Below are 25,871 nucleotides of genomic sequence, written 5' to 3' on the forward strand. Positions count from 1 at the left end.
AGATACGCACGATGATGTGTTAGAAACATGGATGCTGGTATTTGAGTTCAAGGTTCATTTTCAAATGGGATCTAGTGGTTGGATAGCTAAATCTATTTGTTAAGGCCAGCTCAATTCTTTGTCAAGGTCGCTGAGATGTAAATAAGGTTAGGACACGTGATTGTTGGCGAGATTGTAAAGAAATGAAATGAAATGGGGTTTAACGTCCTACTGTTCTGCGCGAACTGGGCTATGAAGACGGGTAAACGCCATACAGTGTACTATGAGGGAAATTTTGCCACGACAACGGCACTACGTCCTACTCTTATATCGAATTCATTTACGTGCACGCCAGTTTGTACACGGGACCTCCCATCCGAACAACTAGACAGCTGTCCTTGTCAGACCCTCCGTCCTGCATCACTGACAAGGGGGAACCACGCCGGAAATTCTGAATAAACTTTCTCGGCCAATGCAGGGATCAAAAACCCGACCTCCAGGATAGCGAACCACCATCTTACCCACTTAGCCACCGTGACCCCTAGGCGAGATTGTAGGTCAGGGTTAGGGTAGGCATGGGGCTAGGTCCAGGGTTGGGGTTCGGTGTTGGGATTAGCGCTAGCCCTGTTTACATCTCGTGACCTATGACGAAAAATTGAGCTGGCCTTATCATTTAGTACTAACTGTGGTTGGGTATTAATCAGTATGTACCAGATATTGGACATTGCTTCACTTCACCCACGTTTATAGTGGATGATAAGATAAACAAAGGAAGGAAGTTTTATTTAACGCTGTTTATTCGCTGTTCCAATGACATTTAGTAAATGAACTGGAATATACAGGACACAGTTCTGCGGAATACAATTACTGGAAATACACGTAACAGTTCTATAGAATACTATTACTGAAACATGGGTTATGATATTCTGTGGTATACTATATGACTGTTTATAACGCCGGACACAGGAATAGAATTAGCGCTGTTTATAACTAGGACGTAGGACACAGGTATATGGAATAGAATTACTGCTTGTTACTGAGACACAGGACACAGAAGTCTATGGAATACAATTGCTGTTTATTACTGATGGACTAGGATCTCTAGTCTGCAGTCTATCATAAACCTTTAAGGAAAATAAACAGAAAAGAGAGAAAGAAAGAGAGAAGTGTGGTTTAACGTCAACTCAACACAAACTAGGTCATTTCGGGATTAAATGGTTTAATTTTATTTCAATAATTCGCTTGCGAGTAGGGTCTTTAGCAGTGGGAGGAAACCGGGGGACCTGGATAAAACCCACGAGGTTGGGCAGGCGACCCTGCTCCTTGTCACGTACAAGTCTATGGAATGCAATGACTGTGTATGATATCATGAACGTTTAAGGAAAAAAAGAAATGAAATACACTTAATACAAATCTATGTTTGTTCTCTAGTCTGTATACTGTGATAAACCTTTAAGGAAAATACACAGAAAGGAAATACACTGGATACACTTCCGTGGAATACTGTCCCAGTGTATTACAGAACGACTATGATTATATAGTTTTACTTTAAAGTTGTTTATACTGTATAACGTCTCTTCGACACTCTAATGTGGCATGGTCAGAATTATCGCTGTGGAATACTGTCCTAGTGTATTACTGAGCGACAATGATAATATAGTTTTAATTCACAGTTGTTCGTACTCTATAACTTCTCTTTGACACTCTTATGTGGAATTGTTAGAATTTTCGCTTTAGAAAAACGGAATCCTGTCACGTGACCAAAGTTCCCGTGAAAAGACTTTTCCTGAAAATACTGACACGATCATGAACCTTGTCAGGTGACGTATACACACCCCAGACCATGTGTTTTTATAAACAAGTACAGTTTCTATTTATGCTGACATTTCTGTTTAATTTCATCAACGGACAAAGGCGTCAACCAAACATTGTGTTTGTTTTTGCTGACGATTTAGGCTACCACGATGTTGGATATCACGGATCAGAGATTAAAACGCCGAACATCGACAGATTGTCCTCGGGTGGTGTTCGATTGGAGAATTATTATGTACAACCAGTTTGTACCCCGACCCGTAGTCAGTTTATGACTGGGCGTTATCAAGTAAGTTAGGTTTATCTATTTATAATATTTACCCTCTGATAAACACCATAAATATATAGGTAGATAAAGTAATAATAATAAATATCGACGGATTCTTAAAATAGAGGAGCCGCGGTGGCCTAGGGAGTAGACAATGGCCGCTAACCTGGAGGTCCCATGTTCGATCCCAGTGTTGTAGAGCGGTGTAGAGCGGACGGCTTGGTAAGGGACAATTACTATAATCATCGGTTGGAACAAAACATCAAAGTCCCGTGTACACATACTCATTGACAATTGGAATTCAAAATAAGAGTAGGCCATAGCGCCGCTGCCGGGGCAAAATGTCCATCATCGCACACTGCATGACGTATTCCCGTCTTCATTAGTACAAAACAATAGGACGTTAAACCCCATTTCATTTTATTTCATAAACAAAGAGATGTATGTGTGGTGGAGGGGGGGGATGTTATACTATATATAATAAACTAACACTGCGGTATAGTTATAGACACCTGTATATTGTTACTGGTATATGTTTACCGTTAAACCAACGTATGATATAGTAACGGGCACCTGTCAATTGTTACTGTTAAATTAACGTGTGTTATAGTAACCAGATGGTACAACTCTATGTATACAGACATAATATTATTTATTTAAACTCCTACTTCCGGTTTTTTTATACCATTTTATACACATATTTCTCATGTTTTCAATTCCCATTATAAGGGCGATAATCTGTACTGGCCCAACTTCTGTAGGCATGGTTATGTAAGCTTTGTATAGCCTGTTTTTAGTAATAGTCTGATAATAGACGAGCGTATGGTCCGTTTCGATCCCTGCATTGGCCGAGAAAGTTCATCCAGATTTTCCGGCGTGGCGCCCCGCTTGTCAGTGATGCAGGACGGGGGGCCTGACAAGGACAGCTGTCTAGTCGTTCGGATGGGACGAAAAACCGAAGTCCCGTGTACACATTGGCGTGCACGTAAAAGATCCCTTGACAGTTGGAATTCGATATAACAGTAGGCCGTAGTGCCGCTGTCCAGGCAAAATTTCCCCCATAACACACTGTATGGCATACGCCCGTTCGGAGCATAACAGTAGGACGTTAAACCCCATTTTATTTCATTTCTGTATGGTCCGTTTCCCATGTGCGCGTTTTAGCGGCGTGTTCGCCGGTGAAATAGTTGGTCTTATATATGTAGTGGGACCGCGCAGAAACGCCGTGAAAACGCATAATTATGGAAAAGGGGCTTACTTTTGACCAGGACCCGGGCGTCATCGCCGCCATCTTCGAAGTCATATCAAAACTCAAAATCCGTCAATCCAAGGAAGAGTCATGCTTCATGTTCATCGTACATCAGTTGGAGGAGTTTTAGGCCTTTTTCAAAGAACGTTGGGGACCAATTGCCGTTCACAACATACACACAAAAAACTCAAAAACTTCTCTACTGTTGTGGATTTCAGTTTAATATTGAACAAATATTGTGGCCTGGCTAAACTAGTGAAATGAAATGGTGTTTAACGCCCTACTGTTCTGCTCCGACTGGGCTAATGAAGACGGGCATACGCTATACAGTGTGCTATGAGGGAAATTGTAGCTGGACAGCGGTGCGACGGCCTACTCGTATATATCGAATTCCAACGGTCAGGGGTTCTTTTACTAAGATTTGTACACTGAAACTCTGTTTTTCATCTCAACGACATCCAACGACACCCCACCCAACCACGTTCTCACCCCTCCCACCTCCAATCCCCCCCCCCCCCCAAACGTCTCCGCACGTATATACTATGTGTATCTATATTATTTAATCACGATTACTATATTTAATTTCTTAAAAAAAGATTTTCTGAATTGTAATTTCTAGATTCACACAGGATTACAACATGGCGTGATTCGTCCAAGTCAAGCCAATGCCTTACCCAGAAACAGTCCAACAATTGCCGAGAAGTTCCAGGAAGTTGGGTATTCTACACATGCTATAGGCAAATGGCATCTGGGATTTTACAAAGAAAAATTTCTACCAACAAATAGAGGATTTGATTCATTCTATGGTTTGTCAATTTATTTTGTTCACGACATTCTCTACATAGACAATTTGGTTAAAACACAGATCCTATTTCGTTTAGTTTTTTATACTTCAAAATTTAGTTTTACTTGTCTTTACTACACTAGCATCTGGAAGAGTTGTTATATTACCGGCGTTCTGGTTGAAGTGAGCGATTAGCCAATGAAACGGTCTGTTACGACAAGTAAACCACTAGATACGTCAACGCTGATTGATTAATCAATGGCTGACGTCATAGGGCCAAAAACAGCTCGTATGACACCTGACGCGACCTTCCAGTACAACCGGTCACATCTTCATGTAGTATAGGCCATCGAAAGTATAAAAAACCAAAACGAAATATAGATCTGTATTTTAATCAGATTGGCACATAGACAAACATTTACTTTGAGATTGGATCTCTGCTCTGAATGGCCACCATATTGAACAAGTTGTGTACTATTTTATTGAGCGATTCTTACTAGGTCATTTCGAGACTAACATATGGTTCAATTTTATTTTAATAATTCGCTTGCGCGTAGGTGTCTTTAGCAGTGGGAGGAAACCGGAGGACCCGGAGAAAGCCCACAAGGATGGAAAAGCGACCATACTACTTGTCACGTACAACCTGGGAATCGAAAACATGCCAGTTGACTCGATGACAGGCCTTATGATACAGCGCTCCCGCGCTAACCATTCGACCATCCAAACCCCCATCAAAGAGACGGGCATTATCATTTGTGTCAACGGGTGTGGTCTGTGGCCGTATCTGATTCTGGTATACAACACGTGTTCTCTGACCTTCTAATGAAATTGACGTTTCCGGCCATTTGTAATTCGAGTAATAACACTCATTATTTGTTATTTTAAGCGAAGAATTTATATTATATGCACGGAAATACACTTTTAACTGAGAGTTCGACAAAATTGTAAGATTTTTACCGAATTTAAAATAAGCATTCAACAGTACCATAGGAGCAAATGGGGCATGTCAAGTCGCTAGACAATTTTGGTATCTGTGTTCCGGGTTGCCCCTGCTGTCACAGTTGCTGGTAATAGAGTGTGCATTTGTCAATGCAGCAGGGCGGTGGGCCCGTATACACGTTAGCGGCCGGAAGTCTACGAAGGGTAGGCGGAAACGCGTCGGTTCTTGTAAAACACCACCCACACTGCATGGCGTATGTCCGTCATCATTATCCGTTTGGTACAAACATGTGGGACGTTAAACCCCATTTCATTTAATTTCAGGTTATTTGACAGGGGCTGAGGATTATTTCGATCATTATCGATGTTTTGATTATTGTGGTTATGATCTCCATGACAACGACAAAAATATATTTAATGGAACGGGGCAATATTCCACACATCTATTCACAGAGAAAGCAATTGACGTCATCCGAAATCACGACCAAAGAAAGGTGGGTGTAATATTATAACATAGTGAAATCCATCTTAAAGGGACAATAACACTCTTGCTGGCTTGAAATCCATCTTAAAAGGGCATTAGGTAAGATTAGATAAAGAGCTGATAGTTCTCGCTATAATAGTTAAAGTGAGAGAGAGAGAGAGAGAGAGAGAGAGAGAGAGAGAGATATGGGGTTTAACGTCCACACGACAAAACCTAGGTCATTTCGGGACTAACATATTGTTTAATTTTATTTCAATAATTCGCTTGCGCGTAGGGGTCTTTAGCGGTAGGAGGAAACCGGAATAGTTCAAATAGCTTAGTCTCTAACTCAATATCATCCAAAATTGCAGTAAAAACAGAAACGACTGAATGTAAATCAATTTATATACATTCATATTACATTATTGTATGCGTTGCGACCCATTTGTGTCAATTTCTAGGTCCCAAATATTAGCGACTTAGCTCCTTTAAAAAAATAGATAATGACAACAAGATATGCTGAACATTTCAGTCAAATTGTTTCACTCTGAACCGATATAGTAGCGATTCAATTTTAGACTAGCCTCGATCGTCATTACTATCCTTGGTACGAGAATAAACAAAGTCTCGATTATCCATTTTTACGTTAAAGCACCCAACACAAAACGTATTCAAATCCACTAAATATTACAGGCTAACGATGGCATCAGGAGTTGATTATGGTCTTGTCATATTAATAAATGTCTAATTAATAGTTTATATAACATTTAAGGCCTAAAGAAAGACCTGCAATAAGCAGATTTAGCGCTTGCATAAAGTATGTTTAAAATTAAATAAAAGTCAGTTATACAATGGGGTTAATGATGACAGGCATCTGTAATGCAGTCTGCTATGCCAGATATCTTGTTCGAATTCCAACTCTCAAGGATTCTTTTGCTACATGACCACAATGAAAGTTATTTCTCTAGCCTGGAGGTCGGGTGTTCGATCCCCGCATTGGCCGAGAAAGTTCATCCAGATTTTCCGGCGTGGTTCCCCCTTGTCAGTGATGCAGGACGGAGGGCCTGGCAAGGACAGCTGTCTAGTCATTCGGATGAGACGAAAAACCGAGATCCCGTGTATACATTAGAATGCACGTAAAAGATCCCTTGGCAGTTGGAATTCGATATAAGAGTAGGCGATAGTGCCGCTGCCCGGGCAAAACTTCCCTCATATCACACTGTATGGCGTATGCCCGTCTTCATTAGCCCAGCATAGGAGCAGAACAGTAGGACGTTAAACCCCATTTCATTTCATTTCAAGAATCTGATTGTTTGTTTGTTTTCATTCTATCAGCCATTGTTCCTGTATCTGTCGTACCAAGCAGTTCATTCACCTCTTCAAGTACCCAGAAGTTACATCAGGCAATACGATCATTTTACAGATAAAAACCGCAGAATATACGCAGGTACGATTTCATATTGTTCAATATCCATAACAATGTAATTAAAAAATAAAACACATACTTATGGAAAACAGCCACTAGTGTATTTTAGCTTGATAACGTTGAGAGAATACACTATCAAAACGTCGCCTTAAAATCCACTCGTAGCTATTTTGTTTGGATTCTATCTTGTTACTAAATACCATTGAAAGATTATAACAATGTAATTTATTTTAGATTATTGGCAGGCCCGTAACTATAGGGGTGGGGTGGGGGTGCAGGGGGGACAAAGCCCCCCCCCCCCTGCAAAAAAATTCGCCCCACCCCCGTGTGAAAAAATTGTCGACCAGAAAAAAAATAGATTTATATATTGTCCATCAATTTTACAGCAACCCCGAGAACACTCCCCCCTCCCGGTGCTCTGAGCTAGTTACGGCCCTGATCATTGGTGGTTTTCACATTCATATATATACGTTCCAATTGGACTTGTGCCACGTTTTAGGAATTGAATGGGGTTGGGTTTAAGACTTACATAGGGTAGTATGTATTTAAGTTGATAGAAACCTGTATCATGAGATCTTTTTTTCCGAAAGTTTGCCTTCAAGATCTGTCCTCCTTTTATCAACCATCACGTACAGGGCGGGTGGCAAGGCAAAACGTATAGTCGTTCGGATGAGACGAAATACCGAGATTCCGAGTACACATTGAGGTGCACGTAAATTAACCCTTGCCATTTGGAATTACAAATACTGCACTAAATATCACCATTAAATTCCTTCTAAAACAAATGGTTATTGAGAAGTTACTTTAAACTGGTTTGATTTCATCCCAAGTGCGCAAACACTTTGTGTACGGTGAGTAGCCCCTAGAACCATATATTACAAAATAGAGTTCTTTGTCATGCTGGGCAAATTTCATTATTAAATAATGCATCAAATAAAATATAACCGGATCATTAAATTTCATTATATAAACAAAATAGCTATCATGAAGTTATTTCAAAATTTATAAGTTCAACCATATGTTTGTTAGTTTGTAAATTTAGATGTATATTGTATAATAAGTTATGTTTATAATGTTTAAGGAATGGTATCGTGTCTAGATGGTATAATTAGTTATGTTTATAATGTTTAAGGAATGGTATCGTGTCTAGAGTGTATGATAAGTTATGTTTATAATGTTTAAGGAATGGTATCGTGTCTAGATGAAGGTATAGGAAATCTTACCGATGCTTTAAAAGATTATGATATGTGGGATGATACTGTGTTTATTTTCTCAACTGGTGAGTATCACAATCAAATTTACAGGCCATAAAAACAAGGAGGACACTTATTGTCATAGTACATGGACTTCCCCATACAAACATTCCACAGTAACTGGCGTTCCAATTCCAAAGTGACATATGTCGCTTCCATGACATAGTAACGCATGGTGTTCCCATGGTAAAGCACCGTATTACGTTTCCATGGGTTTGTAACGTATGTTGTTGCCATGGGATACATACGTGGGCCTACGGTTATTTCGTGGTATAGTAATCGTTCGAATAGAACGAAAACCGAAATTATGTGTACAGACTAACATATGGTTCAATATTATTTCAATAAGTCGCTTGGGCGTATGGGAGGAAACCGGAGGACCCGAAGAAAACCCACGAGGTTGTACAGGCGACCCTACTACTTGTCACGTACAAGCGGGGAATCGAAACCTCACCACCTGAGTCAATGGCAGACATTATGATCAAACTCGTTAGCGTTAACCAATCGCCCACCCACAGTACGGCGTACTCCCATCTTCAATAGCCTAGTCGGTATCCAAAAATAAGACCTTAAACCCCATATCATTTCGGTTTCCATATTCCAACATTCTTTGACATTGTATTTACATATTATTAGATAATGGTGGCTCCATCGAGGAAGGCGGAAACAACTGGCCATTGAGAGGATGGAAAGGATCATTGTGGGATGGCGGTATGCGAGCAGTAGGTTTTGTATGCAGTCCATTACTTCAGTACAGTGGTAATAATGATCATTTAATTCACGTGTCGGACTGGTTTCTCACGTTGATAAAGTTAGCAGGAGCCAGAAAAAACGGTACAAAACCTATCGATGGCTATGACCTTTGGACCACAATAAGGTAATAAGCATTTCAAAAGATCGCATCATTTAGAATTGGGGTAATTAAAGTGACATATCACAGACGGCTTAATTAATTATTAATAGTTTAGTATTTCGTTTCGTTTCTAAGCCCTTTTATGTTCCGAAATATGCGCCCGCCTAAGTGAATGGAGTTGTGTCCCCTTGCTGATTGGATGGCTATGATTTGTCACACTGATCAACAAAGAATATTCGAACGGTCGTTACAATCACTGATAGGGATGACGTCACACTGATCAGCACACTGACGTCACACTGAATATTCACTATGCCGCATATGCCCGTCCTCATTAGCAAGCTTGATTCAGAAACGCAGAACTTCAAATTCCTTTTAGTGTTTATTTAATTTCTAGTTTAAGTACGCCCATATATGATTAGATTATATTAGGCTGTGAAACCCGTACATATGATCTAAAATTTAGAGTTTTCCTTTCAACAGCGAAAATGCCCCGAGTCCAAGAAAGGAACTTCTACATAATATTGATCCCCTTGCAGTTAAAACAGGTAGACGTCTTTATAAAGACAGTTTTGATAACAGAATCAGAGCAGCAATACGAGTTGGTGACTGGAAATTAATAACCGGCGATCCAGGTTAGTGTGAAATCCCATGTTATCCCAACTTCTCTAAACTTCCATGTTATCCCAACTCCCCTGAACTTCCATTTCATCCCAACTTCTCTGAACCACCATAATATCCCAACTACTCTGAACCGGGAGAATGGCTTATATAGGCTTTGCCTGTTGCTCAATCCGCTCAGTTTCTGAATAAATATTGTTTATAAGAAAAACAACTCCTCTGAACTTCCATATCCCAACTCGTCTGAACTTCCATTTTTCCTCTGAACCCCCATGGTATCCCAACTCCTCTAAACTTCCATGATATCCCAACTTCCACAGATATCTCAACTTCTCTAAACTTCCACAGATATACCAACTCCTCTAAACTTCCATGATATACCAACTCCCCCGAACATCCATGATATCCCAACCCATCTACATTTCCATGGTGTCCCAACGCCTCCGAACCTCCATGCTATCCCAAATCCTCTGAATTTTCATGCTATCCAAACTCCTCTAAATATCCATGTTACCCCAACTCCCCTGAACTTCCATGTTATCCCATCTCCTCTGAACAGTTGTCGAAAAAATAGCCGGCAACGTTACCATCGGTCCAATCGTGGATGATCGTAAAGACACATTGAATAGGCCAGTAGTTATAAATAACACTCGACACAAACTAGGTTATCTCGCGAATTATTGAAATAAAATTAAACCATATGTTTGTCCCGAAATGACCTAGTTTGTGTCGAGTGGGCGTTAAACCCCATTTCTCTCTCTCTCTCTGTTATTTAACTCGTGTTCTGAATGGTGTCAGGGATAAGCCAATGAAACGGTCTGTCATGGCGAGCTTTAGGCGTGTTTTGCACGGAACTGTGGGTAATCCACTAGTAACGTCAATGGTGATTGGTTAATCAAATGTCTGACATCATAGGGTCATAAGTCGATCTTTTGACCCCTGACGTGACCTATCAGTACAACTTGTCAGATCTTCATGTAGTAGAGGCCATCGAAATTTCAAAAAACGAAACGAAATATAGATCTGTATTTGAATCAGATTGACCCAACCGCCCCCGTTCTCAGTCGTCTAACTCATTACTATTAATATCATTTCAGGTAATGGATCATGGATACCCCCACCATATATAGCACGTGATCTAAATCCGGGTATTAAATATGGTTCAAACAGTGTGTGGTTATTCTCGTTATCGGATGGTGGTTCGGGGGAGCCCGGCCTTCTTCGCACTCCCCGTCATAATTATATCGATGAAGGACACCGCAAGAGAAGACACAAGGACGCTAAGAATATCTGGCTGTTTAATCTTCGTGAAGATCCATTTGAAGAGACGGATCTATCACCATATCATTTAGACATTGTGCGATCTCTTCTAGACAGACTAGCATTTTACGAACAATCGTCCGTGCCGTGTCGGTACCCACCTTTTGATCCGATGAGCGATCCTCAGCGTCATGGTGGACAATGGAATCCTTGGCAATGATAACGGCCAGGTTTATATAGAGACGTTTATACAGTCTGGTAACGTTTGATAAAATAATCATTTTTTTGAATTATATTTGTGTGTACGTTGCCTTTGTACGAGAGTTTGTTTAAGGTATTTAAAATACAGATATGACGGCATCCTTTGACGTTGGCGTACCATTATTTCAAAAAATGGTACGGACAGTGTGCCAAGCGTACATTCTTTATACTAGTTGCAATATTGGACCCTCGTGACGTATTTCATTGAATTTCACGTGATGGATAGTGTCTGTATTTTAAATTGTTTAATGTTCTCGTGCAAGATATTGCGTAATATATAAATATATCCCTCGTGCTAAAACGCATCCGTGCAATATCAATATATTACTTAATGTCTACTCGCACTCGACCATTAAACTATACTTATTGTGTATACGGGTTGCCATACTTTCAAATCTTAGTTTCATATTTCAACAAATATCATAATCTATCTATACTAATATTTGGGACTTTCGTTTGTCTGTTTGTCTGTCTGTTCGGGGTTTGCGGTTACACGAGGTCTGCCCCGAGTCTGAAATTTGGGGTATAGGGGTAGCTCCGACCGGGAGTAACATAGGCCAGGTGGCGTTAGTCTACCACTACCGGTTTCGGGGTTATGACCCCCGAGCGAAGCCGGGCATTCTTCTAGTTAATACATAAATACAGTTAAAAAGTGTGAATTAAATGTGGTTTGTCTCACCGATAAATCCCTGCCCTGAATCGCCACCATGTTCAAAAATAAGTATACTATTTTGTAATATGGTTCTAATCCATTTTAAAGGTCACCGGAAAAGCATCATTTTTAGTTTAAAAATTGCAAGTAATTATGTCAACATATCCTTTCCATAAGTATAACCCGAACCCGAACGTCAATATTACGTCAATAAGCAATCCGTGACGTCATTTTAGTCCTTCTGCACATAGAAATATAGACTAGAATATGAGCAGAAGGACTAAAATGACGTCACATTTACGGACAGTTACGACTACCCACGGAAGTTTAGATAACTTCTAGAAACATCCGGATATTTTCCATGTTGTTGTTTTTATTTATTTAAAAGGCTCATGTTTGAATCCCTTATAATAATTGTGTATCGTCCAATAACGATAAGTTTGAGACATAACTCCATATCCATGTTTTAAAATATTTGATATCTGTTTTGTTTTATTTTTGTCGTAGAAATACTCCACTAATAATGTGAAAATATTACTTGCTAAAGTGTATAATTAATTAATTCATTAATTCATTAATTCATCAGTCGCCAATGGTTACATTTATATTGTCAGTATGATGAGGGGGGGGGGGGTAGCTTTAGCTCATGAGGTCTGTCATTGAATGTAGTGGTCTAACGCGTGCGCTTTTGGTCGTCAGTTCTGGCATTGGGTCAATGGTTTCGATTTCCATCTTGGACTGTCAAAATTAGGGTATCCTCCCACTGCTAAAGACCCCTATATCCTCTGGGAATATTACCCTTTTTTAATGTAACACATCCTTATGGCGATATCAATGTCGTATATCCGTCTGGGGATATCCCTACTTAATGTCGTATATCCGTCTGGTGATACCCCCTCTTAATGTCGTATATCCGTCTGGTGATACCCCCTGTTAATGTCCTATATCCGTCTGGGGATACCCCCTGTTAATGTCCTATATCCGTCTGGGGATACCCCCTTTTAATGTATGAAAGGGCTTCATGCGTGTCAGTTTAACAAATTATATTATTAAATGTATATCTTTTATATGCTGTTTTGTTTGGCATGATAATTCGACCCTTTTTTTTACTTATTCTATTGAATAAATAACATATATTCTTCGATTCCTTCTTTATCTATTATTCATGAACTTCCGGTGTTGGCCGAGGCAGTTCCGGTGCGGTGTTTCATTGTTAGTGGTGCAGGACGGAGGGCCTGGCAAGGAGAGTCTCTAGTCGTTCGTATGGGACGGAAAACCGAGGCCACATTATACACATTGGCGTAATCCATTATTAAAGAACATTTTATTCGATAGGGTTAGGGTTAGTTAATGTACATTACATTTGGAGGTCGGGCAATAAAAGGCGTCGTGTCCGGCGATGGTCATTCTTGATGCATGAGGATAGGATATGCTGAGTATTTTGCAACAAGCTTTGTGCGGTCAGTAAATGGACTCAGCTGGCTTAGCCCTTGGGGTTAGTAAATGGGGTAATCTAGTTTAGCTTTTGGGGTGGGACAATTAGTAATGTCTCGACAATTAGAATTTCCCACTATGGAATTTAGTCAAATCTGACGATAATGATTTTTTCGATGGTCTAATAGCGGATAAAGCATATTTTTTGTTAGCATGAAATCAGTTTCCACAAAGGTGGACTTGGGAAACTGGGTTGGTACCCAAAACACCTGTAATTATGTTTGTCCAAGGCCGATTTTCAGTTTTTGTACTCAAAGTAAGAATCATTTGTTGCGGATTTGTTTTTGCACTGCTCAGATGAATCCGACGTTCTCCTAGAAAGCCTATCCATTAGAAAGTTGTTTGGGAAAATGGGGATATCCGGGGATACCCGATTGAATGTCCCGGAATTGAATTCTCCCTATCCCCAAGATAATGACAATCGAGTGAAACGGGGGATTTAGAGCTATAACGCATGCGTGATCTGCATAAGGAAATATATCAACCAATCATTACAGTAAAAACATATTACGTCATGATTCTACACCACCTCAGTTGTTCGGACTGAAGGAAATGTGACAGGAATGAATACCGCGTCACTGTATCGCATTTCTGTCAATTCGGGACGTTCCGGACTGACAATCGACATAAGGGGAACAACTCTCTTTTATTCCTTTGTGAAAGGTCACATCCACCCGGTGATGATAAAAATTGGTTATTTATATATATACAACTGGCGGTAATTTTTACTTTGATGTCCATAGCAGTTATATCTCATAACAACTTGTCATGACGTCATCATAGGTTGATATATTCGTTCATATCAACCGCTGATGACGTTATGACAGGTTGATATTTCATATCAACCCGCTAATGACGTCATCTCAGGTCGATATATTCAGTTCATATCAACCGCTGATGACATAGATGATCGAAATATTTGCCCCCAGGCAAAATCTATTTGTTAAGGCCAGGTCAACTTTTGTCGAGGTTGCTGATATGTAAATAAGGTTAGGGCACGTTGGCGAGATTGTAGGTTAGGGTTAGGATAAGCATTGGGGCTAGGTTCAGGGTTAGGGTTATGGTTGGGATTAGCGCTAGCCCTGTTTACATCTCGTGAGCTATGACGAAAACTTGAGTTGGCCTTATCATTTACGTGCCCTTTTACACATGCATACGGGTGCTTCTACCCCTCTCGGTCCCACCACTGTGTAAAAAGTAGGTTGTATTATCGTCTTATCGCTGAATGGATTTTGACCAAGATAAAGTTTTGTTTAGCACGTACTCACAACTCGTGAAGCGTTCCATATTTTGACCTTACGTCATATCGAAGTCCGTGAAGTCGAGTTAAAACATATAGACCTTTTAAAATGTTTTCCGGCGAACTTAGTATAATTTGGAAGGCTGTGTTTTCTATCATTGTGATTTATCTAGTATTCAAGCTTGTAGATGCTGTCCGACGATTTAGAAAATATTTTAAATTCTTCAATGATCTTCCAGGAGAAACAGACTTGCATTGGATATGGGGTAACCTACACAAGGTACGTATTAACTCAAGCCTATTATGTCATCATACTGTACTCTGTAGTACACTTACATGTAAACATACACTGTGTGGGTGTATATATATATATATATATATATAGTAGGTGTACATGTTAATAAATCGTGTATTTATATATAGTAGGCCGACATTTAAACACACACTGTATTTATATCCATATGAAATAGACCTACATGTATGTAAACAAACCATGTATTTATAATTTTAATGAACTTTCTCCGCCAATGCAGGGATCGAACACCCGACCGCCAGGCTAGTGAGCCAGCATCTTACCCACTTAGCCACGTGATCCCACGTATATAAATAGAATCAGAGTTATTATTTTATAGATGTTTTATTTTCAGTTACCAAGTAACACTGAAGACAGAATGAAATATGTCGAATCACTGTTATTGAAATATCCCAAATTCTATCGCACGTGGGCAAGTCTGCTGAAACCGGTCATACAACTTAATCATCCTGACACGATAAAAGTTTTATTGAAAACATCAGGTAAATAGATCTAATATACGACGTGAAGGTCTATATATGCATGCAGAACGGAGGGCCTGACAAGGACAGCTGTCTAGTCGTTCGGATGGGACGAAAAAAACCCGAGGTCCCGTGTATACATTGGCGTGCACGTAAAAGATTCTTTGGCAGTTGGAAATCGATATGAGTGAGTCATAGTGCCGCTGCCCGGGCACAATTCCCCTCATAGCGCGTTGTATGGCGTATGCCCGTCTCCATTAGCCCAGTCGGAGCTAAAAAGTAGGACGTTAAACCCCATTTCATATATGCATGGTAGCCGCGGTTGCCGAGTGAGTAAGACATTGGGTCGCTAGTCCGCAGGTTCCGTGTTCAATCATGATGTTAACTGAGAAAGTTCTTCGAGATTTCCCGGCGTGGTACCCCGTTGTCAGTGGTGCAGGACAGCGGGCCTGGCAAGGGAAACGTCTAGTCGTTCGGCTGGAACGACAAGCCCACGACGTTGGACACTGGAACCTAGTCCTTACCACGTGCAAGCGGGGAATCGAAATTAGGCGACTTGACTCAATGACAGACCGTATGATCCAAGGCACGCGTGTTAAACCCTCCTGAAGTACTACGTTGGAGTACCGCTTAACTCCTTTTATTTCCCATTTGCGGATTTGGAAAGGAATGGAATGACAAAACGTATCTTGTTTCTTGTTTCAGAGCCTAAACCTAGAGGAATAGGTGGAGCTTATGAGTTTGCTATACCTTGGTTAGGTGAAGGCCTGTTGTTAGCCAGTGGTAAGAGGTGGGCTAGATCCAGACGACTTCTAACTCCAGCATTCCATTTTGATATTCTAAAACCGTATGTTAAAATCTACAATGAGGCAGCTGATATTTTGATCGTGAGTCTAATATCAATATTATTTATTAATACTATTAGAATCGTCACCCCTTGGGTCTGGGCACAGGTCAGACTGATCAGCAGTGAATATTCGATAGGCCGCGACAATCACTGATGAGGATGACATCAATGCGACTTAATGAGCCCCTAATATTAACTTTTTTCCTCCGAAAAATTAAATTCTAAAACATTTTTGTTATGTATTAGAAAAATAAATAAAGACGTTTGAAGTATTTTTAGGTAAAAATTATTTCCTGTTTACTGTAAATGGGTATTAAAATGAGTAAAAGGCACCATTCTGCCCTAACCAGTAACGTGTTATGTAAACAATGCTCGGCCATTGAGCCAATGATTGACGCCGCGTGATATGGCGTCATGTGTTGAAGGCAGTCATTTTTTTTACAGAGATATTAGAAGACTTTCGTAATCCTCTGGGAAACAAATTCGGCACAGGATCGTAACAACGAAATTTATAAAGTAGGAACAGTTAGAGTATAGCGAGCCAAAATGGAGCCCCGGAAATCAGATTAAAATGGAGACCCTATTTCGTTTTGCTTTTTTGAGTTGTTCAAAATTTTGGTTAAAAGGTCCGGAGTCACGGGACCGTCTAAAGAATAAAAAAAACGAAACGAAATATAAATCTGTATTTTAATCATATTAGGATTCGGGGCCATTTTATTGTTTGGGGTGGTTTGTGTGGTCTAACGGGCCTAGTCGCCATTTGGGTTGCCTTTTCTTCTTCTGGACTATTCGTTTGTGAACAGGACCAGTCATTTATGACTTTATAAAACTTGCGGAGTTAAACTTGTTGGTTTTTGAAATATTTAATCTGGTAAAACAAAAATAAAAATTAAACTGATAGATCAAGCTTAATCTGGTGTTTATTATGAAGACATTTTGTCGATTGAACTGGACATTAAAATAGTTCTCGTATGGACTGTAAATCGCCAATCAATGAATCGCCCTCATTCTGAAAGCCATACACGTGACAGTTGCAATATTAAAACACACCCCACCCCACCCCTTACACACACATCCCTATACCACCCCCCCCCCCCGAACACACACACACTCACCCTACACACACTGCATGGCGTGCATCTGACTTCAATATCTCGAATCAGAGCACACGACTAGAACGTTAACCCCCACTTCATTTCATTTCTTTTTTTTCCTTTCAGAGTAAAATTGATCAGTATGCTGAGACAGGAGAAAGTTTTGAACTATTTAGTTTAATATCACTCTGTACCTTAGATGTTATATTACAATGTGCTATGTCTTATACGGGAAATATCCAACTTGAAGGGTGAGTTATATTACAATATAGGACATATTCAACTTGAAGGGTGAGTTATTTTACAATATATATAGGAAATATTCAACTTGAAGGGTGAGTTATTTACCTGTTCAATTAAAACATATTTCTTGTTAGTATCTAAACAAAGAACTAGAACTGCGAAGCAGCTATGACGGGTTTCATCGGCGCTATGTGAAACCCTAAAGCCAGAAATTCAAAAACGAAACCTCGAAGCTCTATTTCGCCCCAAAACTGTGTTATTATACACACAATTTCGTTTGTAAATTGAAAATACAAACTGTTTATAACAAAAACTGTTGTAGCGATGCGAACTCAAGAAATAAGAAATGTCATTGGTGTCGCAGTTCGTTTTCTTGAATTCATTCCTGCTAGTTTAGAATTTGAATACATTGACTTTCTCTTTCAGTGAAACGCATCCGTATGTACAAGCTGTTAATGAATTGTCTGAATTGTGGTTTAATAGAGGAAGGTACCTGTACTATTTTCTTTACTAATATATTTTGTATTATGTGTTCACGTTAGTCTGTTGCATTAATTTTTTGGATCACGTATTAATTTGTTCGGTCATGTATTGATTTGATTGGTTTATATATTAATATTTTGGTTCGTGTATTAATTATTCGGTTCATATATTAATTTCTTTAGATTATGTATTCATGTTTTTTTTTTGATCATGTATTCATTTTTTGCAAGCTTCAATAATAAACTATATGAATCGACCATAACGTCATATCGGAGGGTCGACCAAGGGAGCTGTGGTTTATGGAAACAGTGCCTAAGCATTCTAGTCCAGTGCCCTTTAGAAATGAATTTATCGAAGTTCGCTTATCTTGCAAAATATCTCATGGAATTTGCAGTTCGATATAAAAGAGTCTGACTGTACTTTGTTTCAGGAATCCCTTTCTGTATCCTGATTTTATTTACTATAATACCAAGAATGGAAAACGGTTTGCAGAACAGTGTGATTATGTTCACTCAGTCTCAGAAGACATCATCGAGAAACGACGACAAACTTTAGTAAGTTGCAGATTTTGAACCAACTTGAATCGGGCGTTGGATTGGTAATGTTTATGAGTCATTCCATGTCAAGTGGGTCAATTTTCAGAAATCGACCCCCTCGAAGAAATCTGGAAATAACATGTAGAATATGTAGAATAATTATAACATATATTTTTTTCCCGATTTTTCGAGGGGGTCGATTTCCCACCCCAAATCCACTTGACATGGAATGGCCCTTATTTAATAATAATAGAACATAAAACATGATGTCCAAAGCGGAAACGCCACTGCCCAGTCAAAATGTCCCACATGGAACCCTGCATGACATATGCCCAACTTCATTAGCCAGGATGCTTAAAGAAATAAGATGTTAAACTCCATTTCATTTCATTATTTTTGATATCTAGTTGTCGGTTTTTAACAGGAGAGAGAAGGACCAACCAAAAAGAGATATTTAGATTTTCTAGATATTCTACTAACAGCTCGAGATGAAACTGGTGTTGGATTATCACAGTTAGAAATCAGAAATGAAGTGGATACGTTTTTATTTGAAGGTTGACTTTAAGTTTATCGATATTATCACTAAAATCATTATTCAGATTTATCTTTATTTGTCATCTCACTAAAATCATTAACCAAAACTAACTGTAAACTGGTTGAATATGTAACGAGGAGGCGCTCACTGACTCGTGCTCGACAACCCTTACCTCACCATACTCACCCCGTGCCCCACAAACATCGCCATGCATTACTCATCTCGTGCCCTACAACCCTTACCACTGAGCATCTAATGCTCAACATGCCTGTTACCAATCTGTTTCACAGAGATTTTTTAATATCTCTGTTACAGATGACTGTTTCGACACGTGACGTCACATCACGCGGCGTCCATCATTGGCTCAATAGCGCGTGCATTGTTTACATAAGACGTCACGGATTCGGGCTAAATGGTGAATTTTACTTATTTTAATATCCATTTACACTAAATAGGAAATGACTTTTACCTACAAACAATTCAAACGACTTTTATTTATTTTTCTAATAAATGAAAAAAATGTTTCAGAATTTAATTTGTCGAAAGAAAAAAGTTAATATTTTGTAGTCATTAAGTCGCATCGATGTCATCCTTATCAGTGATTGTAGAGGCCACGCGAATATTCACTGCGGATCAGTGTGGCCTGTTACTTGACAACCCTCGCCACTAAGCATCTAATGCTCGACAACCCTGCTGCTTGAAAACTCTCACCACTGAACATCTAATGCTCGACAAACCTGGTGTTTGACAACCCTCACCACTGAGCATCCAAGGTCAGACAAACCTGGTGTTTGACAACCCTCACTACTGAGCATCCAAGGTCAGACAACCCTGGTGCTTGACAACTCTCACCACTTAGCATCTAATGCTCGACAACCCTCGAGCTTGACAACCCTCACCACTGAGCATGATCTTTTGAAAATGCGTGTTTTGTTTACATCAGTGAGATGAATAAGCTCCTTGAATTTCATGAATTTCTGATAGTAACATTCAGCGATTTGGCGTTTAAAAAATCTTGTGAACGCCCTGGACTTCCTAGCGACAATGTTATCACCCGATTTCCTTGATATGTATTCCCGTTGGTTACTTGGCGTTTGTAAAATCTTGTGAGTGCCCTAGCGACAACGTTATCATCTGAACTCCTTGATATATATTCCCGTTGGTTACTTGTAGCTCTAATAATTAACAGGTCATGATACAACAGCTAGTGCCATATCTTGGATATTATATTCCCTTGCTCAACATCCTCAATATCAACAAAATGTACGGGATGAAGTAGATGACATTTTAAACAGTAAACAAGGTGACAATCTTGAATGGTAAGAAATTCTGATATTTTTTAAGTATACTGTATCACAATTAAAATCATTGAGTTAACTGGCGTGGTTTCGAATTCCCGGTTTTACGTGACAAGGAGTAGGGTTGCCTTCCAACCTCGTGGGTTTTCTCCGGGTCCTCCGGTTCCCACCCACTGCTAAAGACCACTAAGCGCAAGCGAATTATTGAAATAAAATTAAAACAACCGTTAGTCCTGAAATGACCTAGCAAATGATAGTAGCAAAAACAATATTACTAGTTGCATGGAACTTGTTTCTGGTTTAAAAAAACTACAAAAAGTCGCAGTCGTCACACCCGTTTGTCGATCTGTCCTTCCGCCTGGCGTCCACAATTGCCTTTAGGCACCACAGAGGCTTAATTTATCAGCCAATTGCTTTGAAAATGATACGCATTTTTAGCTACCATTAACGATAAAAGAATAAATATGCCACAATTTTTGTGGAGCTGCACGGACGACTTAGCTGCTGTGTGAATATTGGATGGCAACCTATTTTTATTTATTTTCAGGGGCGATCTGAATAAATTAGACTATTTAAGTCGCGTTATCAAAGAAGGGATGCGGCTACATTGTCCTGTTCCATTTGCTCAGCGTCAGTTAACCCAGGATACAGAATTAGATGGTCACGTGATTCCTGAAGGAACAGCTTGCTCAATTCATCTCATTAATCTTCATCATAATCCTTTAATCTGGTCTGATCCTTGGGAGTTTCAACCAGATCGTTTCCTGCCACAGAATACGACTGGTCGTGACAGTTATGCTTTTGTTCCATTTTCAGCAGGCCCAAGGTGAGTAATGAATTGAAATCGGGTTAAACGTCCTACTGTTCTGCTCTGACTGGGCTAATGAAGAAGGGCATACGCCATACAGTCTGCTATGAGAGAAATTGCACTATGGCTTACTATTATATCGAATTCTAACTGTCAAGGGATCTTTTACGTGCACGCCTATGTATATACGAGACCTCGGTTTTTCGTCCCATCCGAACGAATAGACAGCTGCCCTTGTCAGGCCATCCGTCCTGCACCACTGACAAGGAGAAAATCCCGATGAGGGTGAGCAATGATCAAAATTAAATTCTCACCATTTATTGTTGTGAACAGTTTAAAGAGGCATGCATTGAGTCAACTTGAGTGGTTTCGATTCCCAGGTTGTACGTGACAAGAGTAGGGTCGCCTGTCCATCAACGTGGGTTTTCTTCGGGCTCCCCGGTTTCCACCCACTGCTAAAGATCCCTACGCGCAAGCGAATTATTGAAATAAAGTTTAACCATATGTTGGTCCATAAATGACCTAGTTTGTGTCCATCAACGTGGGTTTTCTCCACCCACTGCTAAAAATCCCTACGCGTAAGCGATTTATTGGAATAAAATTGAACCATATGTTAGTCCCGAAATGACCTAGTTTGTATCGAGTGGACGTTAAACCCCATCTCTCTCTCTCGCTCTCTCTCTCTCTCTTGCATTAGGTATCTGCCTATTGCGAGTCCCTTTTCTGACTTCAGATATCATTTAAATTTTTATTTAGAGCTTATTCACATAGCAAGGCAATACTCAACTCTCTAGAACATTTGATGGCCGAGGTAATCAGTTGATTAAAACATTCGCGCCATTGCATAATTTGACGTGTTATTTAGCCTCCACACATAGTTTTGGTCAACATGTTGCTGCCATCTTTGTATTTTGATATAAATTGATATAAATATACTTAGATGAATTTGGTTTTATTCCAGAAATTGTATTGGACAACACTTTGCCCTGAACGAAGAAAAGATTCTTATATCCAGGATAGTTCAAAGGTATGATTATATGTACTCGTAGTTAGATGAAATAAAATAAAACCAAGTATGAACAATCCAAACCATTAGACAAACGGTATAAGTCCAAAATATTCATATTCCAATGGGCATTTACTAAGAAAATACAAATATATTCGGCACCCTCCGCTAACGATATGACGACAAGATGATAGGTAACATCCTTGGCTGGACCTCTTTTTGATACGGGGAGTTGGGTGTCCGAATGATTAACGCGTGTGCGTTGCATCATAAGGTCTGTCATTGAATCAAGTGGCGTGGTTTCGATTCCCGGTTGTACTTGACAAAGAGTAGGATCACCTGTCCAACCTCTCGGGTTTTATCCCGGTCCTCCGGTTTCCTCCCACTGTTAAAGAACCCTACCCGCAAGCGAATTATTGACATAATTACTAGAGGACCCGGAGACTGGGCAGGCGACAAAATTAACATATTGCACCATTTGTGATATATAGTAAAATAAAAACTACCACATCAATTTATTTCATTTTGAAAAATGAATTATATAATATTTCAGATATGAGTTAAAGGTTGACCCGAATCACGTGGTTCGAAGAAAAACGGCTGCCGTTATGAGATCAGAAACTGGAATCAAATTAACAGCTACCAGAAGACATTAACAGCTACCAGAAGACAATAACAGCTACCAGAAGACATTAACAGCTACCAGAAGACAATAGGCTGACCTATGTTGATATATGTCTTAACTTTAAAATTAAACAGCTACCAGAAGACAATAAGCTGACCTATGTTGATATATGTCTAACTTCAAAATTAACAGCTACCAGAAGACAATAGGCTGACCTATGCTGAAATATGTCTAACTTCAAAATTAAACAAAATTCCGCCGAGATTAGAAGATAAGAAATATTGATTGATATATTACTTATGCCTGGTTCCCACTGTCGTGCGATGCGTTATGGTAGGATTGTCCCTACTGAGTCCACGATCTGCTACGTGCAGATACGTTCGGATACGTTTCGATACGATCAACACGATTGCTACGACTGGCCTCAATATATTATAAAACTGTAGGATCACCACAATTACTCCACGATTTTAATCATAGCGCGAATCGTGATAGTGGGAACCTAGCATTAATTTGATAGCATTCTCGATGTATACCTCGCCAGACCGGGATGGTGTCCCGTACGGCGACCAGAAAATGCACAATGTCGCTGGCAAACGTGAACACAGTGCGAGAAAATGTGAATCCGTGATCACTGGCGACCATGGAGACCACATCGCGATTTCTGGCGTTTCCACCATGCTTTTACCACGCTTATGGCGACCTTGACGCGCTCTGGGACCATTTTCAGTCGCCGTAATAGCACAGTAAGGACGCCACCCCGGTCTAAAGTCTCTGGTTTTCATTTGAAGGATTTTGTAACTCTTACAAACTACATGTCCAAAACAAACGCCAAGGTTCTGCGATCTGCCCTGGAAAGATGTCAAAACGCGATGTTTTTCAAGTTTGTAATATTTTGGGACACGTTTGCCAGCGATCTTTTGCATTTTGTGGTCGCCGTACGGTCGCTGCTGCGCAGTAAGGACGCCACCCGGTCTGACGGGGGCATTACTAACTACAATATTGTAAAAATATCGCTGGTTTTGATTTTGTTTTCTTAATTAAATCTTTACTAATCAATAATGTCTAAAAACCGACAATAACTATCAATCTGATTACAACACAGATCCTATTTCGTTTTCATTTTTAAATTTCAAAATTTCGTTTTACTTGTCTTTACCACACTAGGATCTGGAAGAGTTGTTATATTACCCGTGTTCTGAATGATGTGAGCCTTGTGATGGATTAGCCAATGAAACGGTCTGTTTTTGGCGTGAGGTGCACGGAACTGTGGGTAACCCACTAAAACAACAACGCTGATTGGTTAATCAAATGCCTGACGGTATAGGGCCAAAAGTCGCTCGTATGACCTCTAACGCGACCTTCCGCTAAAACTAGTCAGATCTTCATGTAGTGGAAGCCATCAAAAGTATTAAAAAAACGAAACGAAATATAGATCTGTATTTTAATCAGATTGCAATGACTATCAACGGCTTTAGAGTTAAGCTATTTTTTGTTATTGCAAATATTAAGGATTGTAATACAACGCAAAAACTATTACAAGAGATCAAATTATTATTTTTTTTTAAATACTCAAGTCATTCTTATGTTACGTTCAGGTTTATCATATCAAATGTTTCACGTAAATGATGTATAGTCTATTACATAAAATGTTCCATTATTCTGACTGTTCCGTTGACGTTCTGTGGTTATTTAGGTCCGTTTATTTCCGCAAACTATGCTGGCGGTTCAGTCGAATGGATAACACTATTAAAGCTATGTATTCGTTAGGTATTAGTACATCACCAGTCTATAACATGATATTTATATTATTCCGGCGCTTAAACCGCATGGATAACACCATTAAAATTATGCATTTGTTTAAACATGATATTTGCATTATTATGTTTGATTCTAGTATTTCACCAGAATGTTTGCCATTCCGCCGCATACAAAAAGCACTTAAAGCCATGTATTCTTTTAGTACTACAAATTATCCAGTCTTTAAATTCACATTTCCATCAGTTCAGTCTCATGGATAATCGCATTAGTACTAATGAGAGAGAGCGAGAGAGCGAGAGAGTGGGGGGGGGAGAGTTTAACGTCCACTCGACACAAACTAGGTCATTTCGGGACTGATATATTTTAATAATTCGCTTGCACGTAGGGGGTCTTTAGCAGTGGGAGGAAACCGGGGGACCTGGAGAAAACTCACGAGGTTGGACAGGCGACCCTACTCCTTGTTACGTACAACCGGTGAATGGAAACCAAGCCAGTTGACTCAATGGCAGACCCTATGATAGAGCGCACACGTGCTAAACATTCAGCCATCCAATCCCCCTAGAAATAATGAAGACGGGATTAACAAAAACAACGTTTTAAAAAAATCTTACTTAATCTTACTTTTAAGTTTAGACACAATCTATTCATAAGTACGATAAATGTTATTATTCTAATACAAAATAATAAAAAACCCAATGTTTATTCTGGATATTATTTCTTTTTTTATGTGTCTATCGACAACCTGTTTCCATTAAAACATTAAATATATTTGTGAACAATGCGTTATTAACAATATCCAGCGACCTCAAACAACAATGGATACCATTCTAACTTAATTAAATAACATTTGTCTTTGATGTTCCGATATTAAAAATAAAATTAGGATATTTAATGGTTAATTCTGACATTTATCAAAATTTGTGGCTGCTCAAATAATCATTTTATTCTGGAGGACAGGGAAATAGTCATGCGTTTCACATTCGTGCTCGTTTTGGTATTAGTTTTTGGTTTTGTGTGCATCAGTGATGTTCATCCACATGCTGAAAGTAGAGAAGCTGGAAGTCCATTCTGTGATATAATTTGCCAAATAGGAAATTCTAATCCGTATTATAAACCATGCAAGTGCATTAAGTACTATTTTAACACAGAAATCCATCTACCTCATACTTCCAGAATAGATCTCTGCATTAAATGGTCGCCATATCTAAAAATGAGTATACTGTTTTGTAACGCGTTTCTTCCCCGTTTCACATCTGGCAAATACACAAAGACTAAATAAACTTTCTCAATTTTATTAAATTTTTAAC

At 39.4% G+C, this 25,871-nt stretch overlaps 1 protein-coding gene across 1 annotated transcript; it reads left to right on the top strand.

The window, feature by feature from the left end:
- Window positions 1-603: 603 nt before the first annotated feature.
- On the top strand, window positions 604-25,277 carry LOC126827133 (cytochrome P450 4F6). Its single transcript, XM_056102214.1, has 13 exons — window positions 604-2,080; window positions 3,928-4,114; window positions 5,356-5,525; window positions 6,830-6,941; window positions 8,002-8,022; window positions 17,586-17,604; window positions 17,939-18,001; window positions 18,426-18,549; window positions 18,956-19,085; window positions 20,256-20,385; window positions 20,912-21,190; window positions 22,134-22,199; window positions 22,732-25,277. The coding sequence occupies exons 1-13, from the start codon at window positions 1,823-1,825 to the stop codon at window positions 22,832-22,834; spliced, it is 1,662 nt and encodes a 553-aa protein (XP_055958189.1). The 5' UTR covers window positions 604-1,822; the 3' UTR covers window positions 22,835-25,277.
- The last annotated feature ends 594 nt before the right edge of the window (window positions 25,278-25,871 follow it).

The sequence above is a fragment of the Patella vulgata genome, chromosome 7 (genome assembly GCF_932274485.2).
Source record: "Patella vulgata chromosome 7, xgPatVulg1.2, whole genome shotgun sequence".
NCBI classification, from domain to species: domain Eukaryota; kingdom Metazoa; phylum Mollusca; class Gastropoda; family Patellidae; genus Patella; species Patella vulgata.

Bases quoted from the DNA above. Each gene is read 5' to 3' on its own strand.
- LOC126827133 (XM_056102214.1), top strand. From the start codon at position 1,823: ATGTGTTTTTATAAACAAGTACAGTTTCTATTTATGCTGACATTTCTG. The intron at 18,002-18,425 runs GTACCTGTACTA...ACTTTGTTTCAG, and splicing joins TTGTGGTTTAATAGAGGAAG to GAATCCCTTTCTGTATCCTG. The intron at 19,086-20,255 runs GTTGACTTTAAG...AATAATTAACAG, and splicing joins GGATACGTTTTTATTTGAAG to GTCATGATACAACAGCTAGT.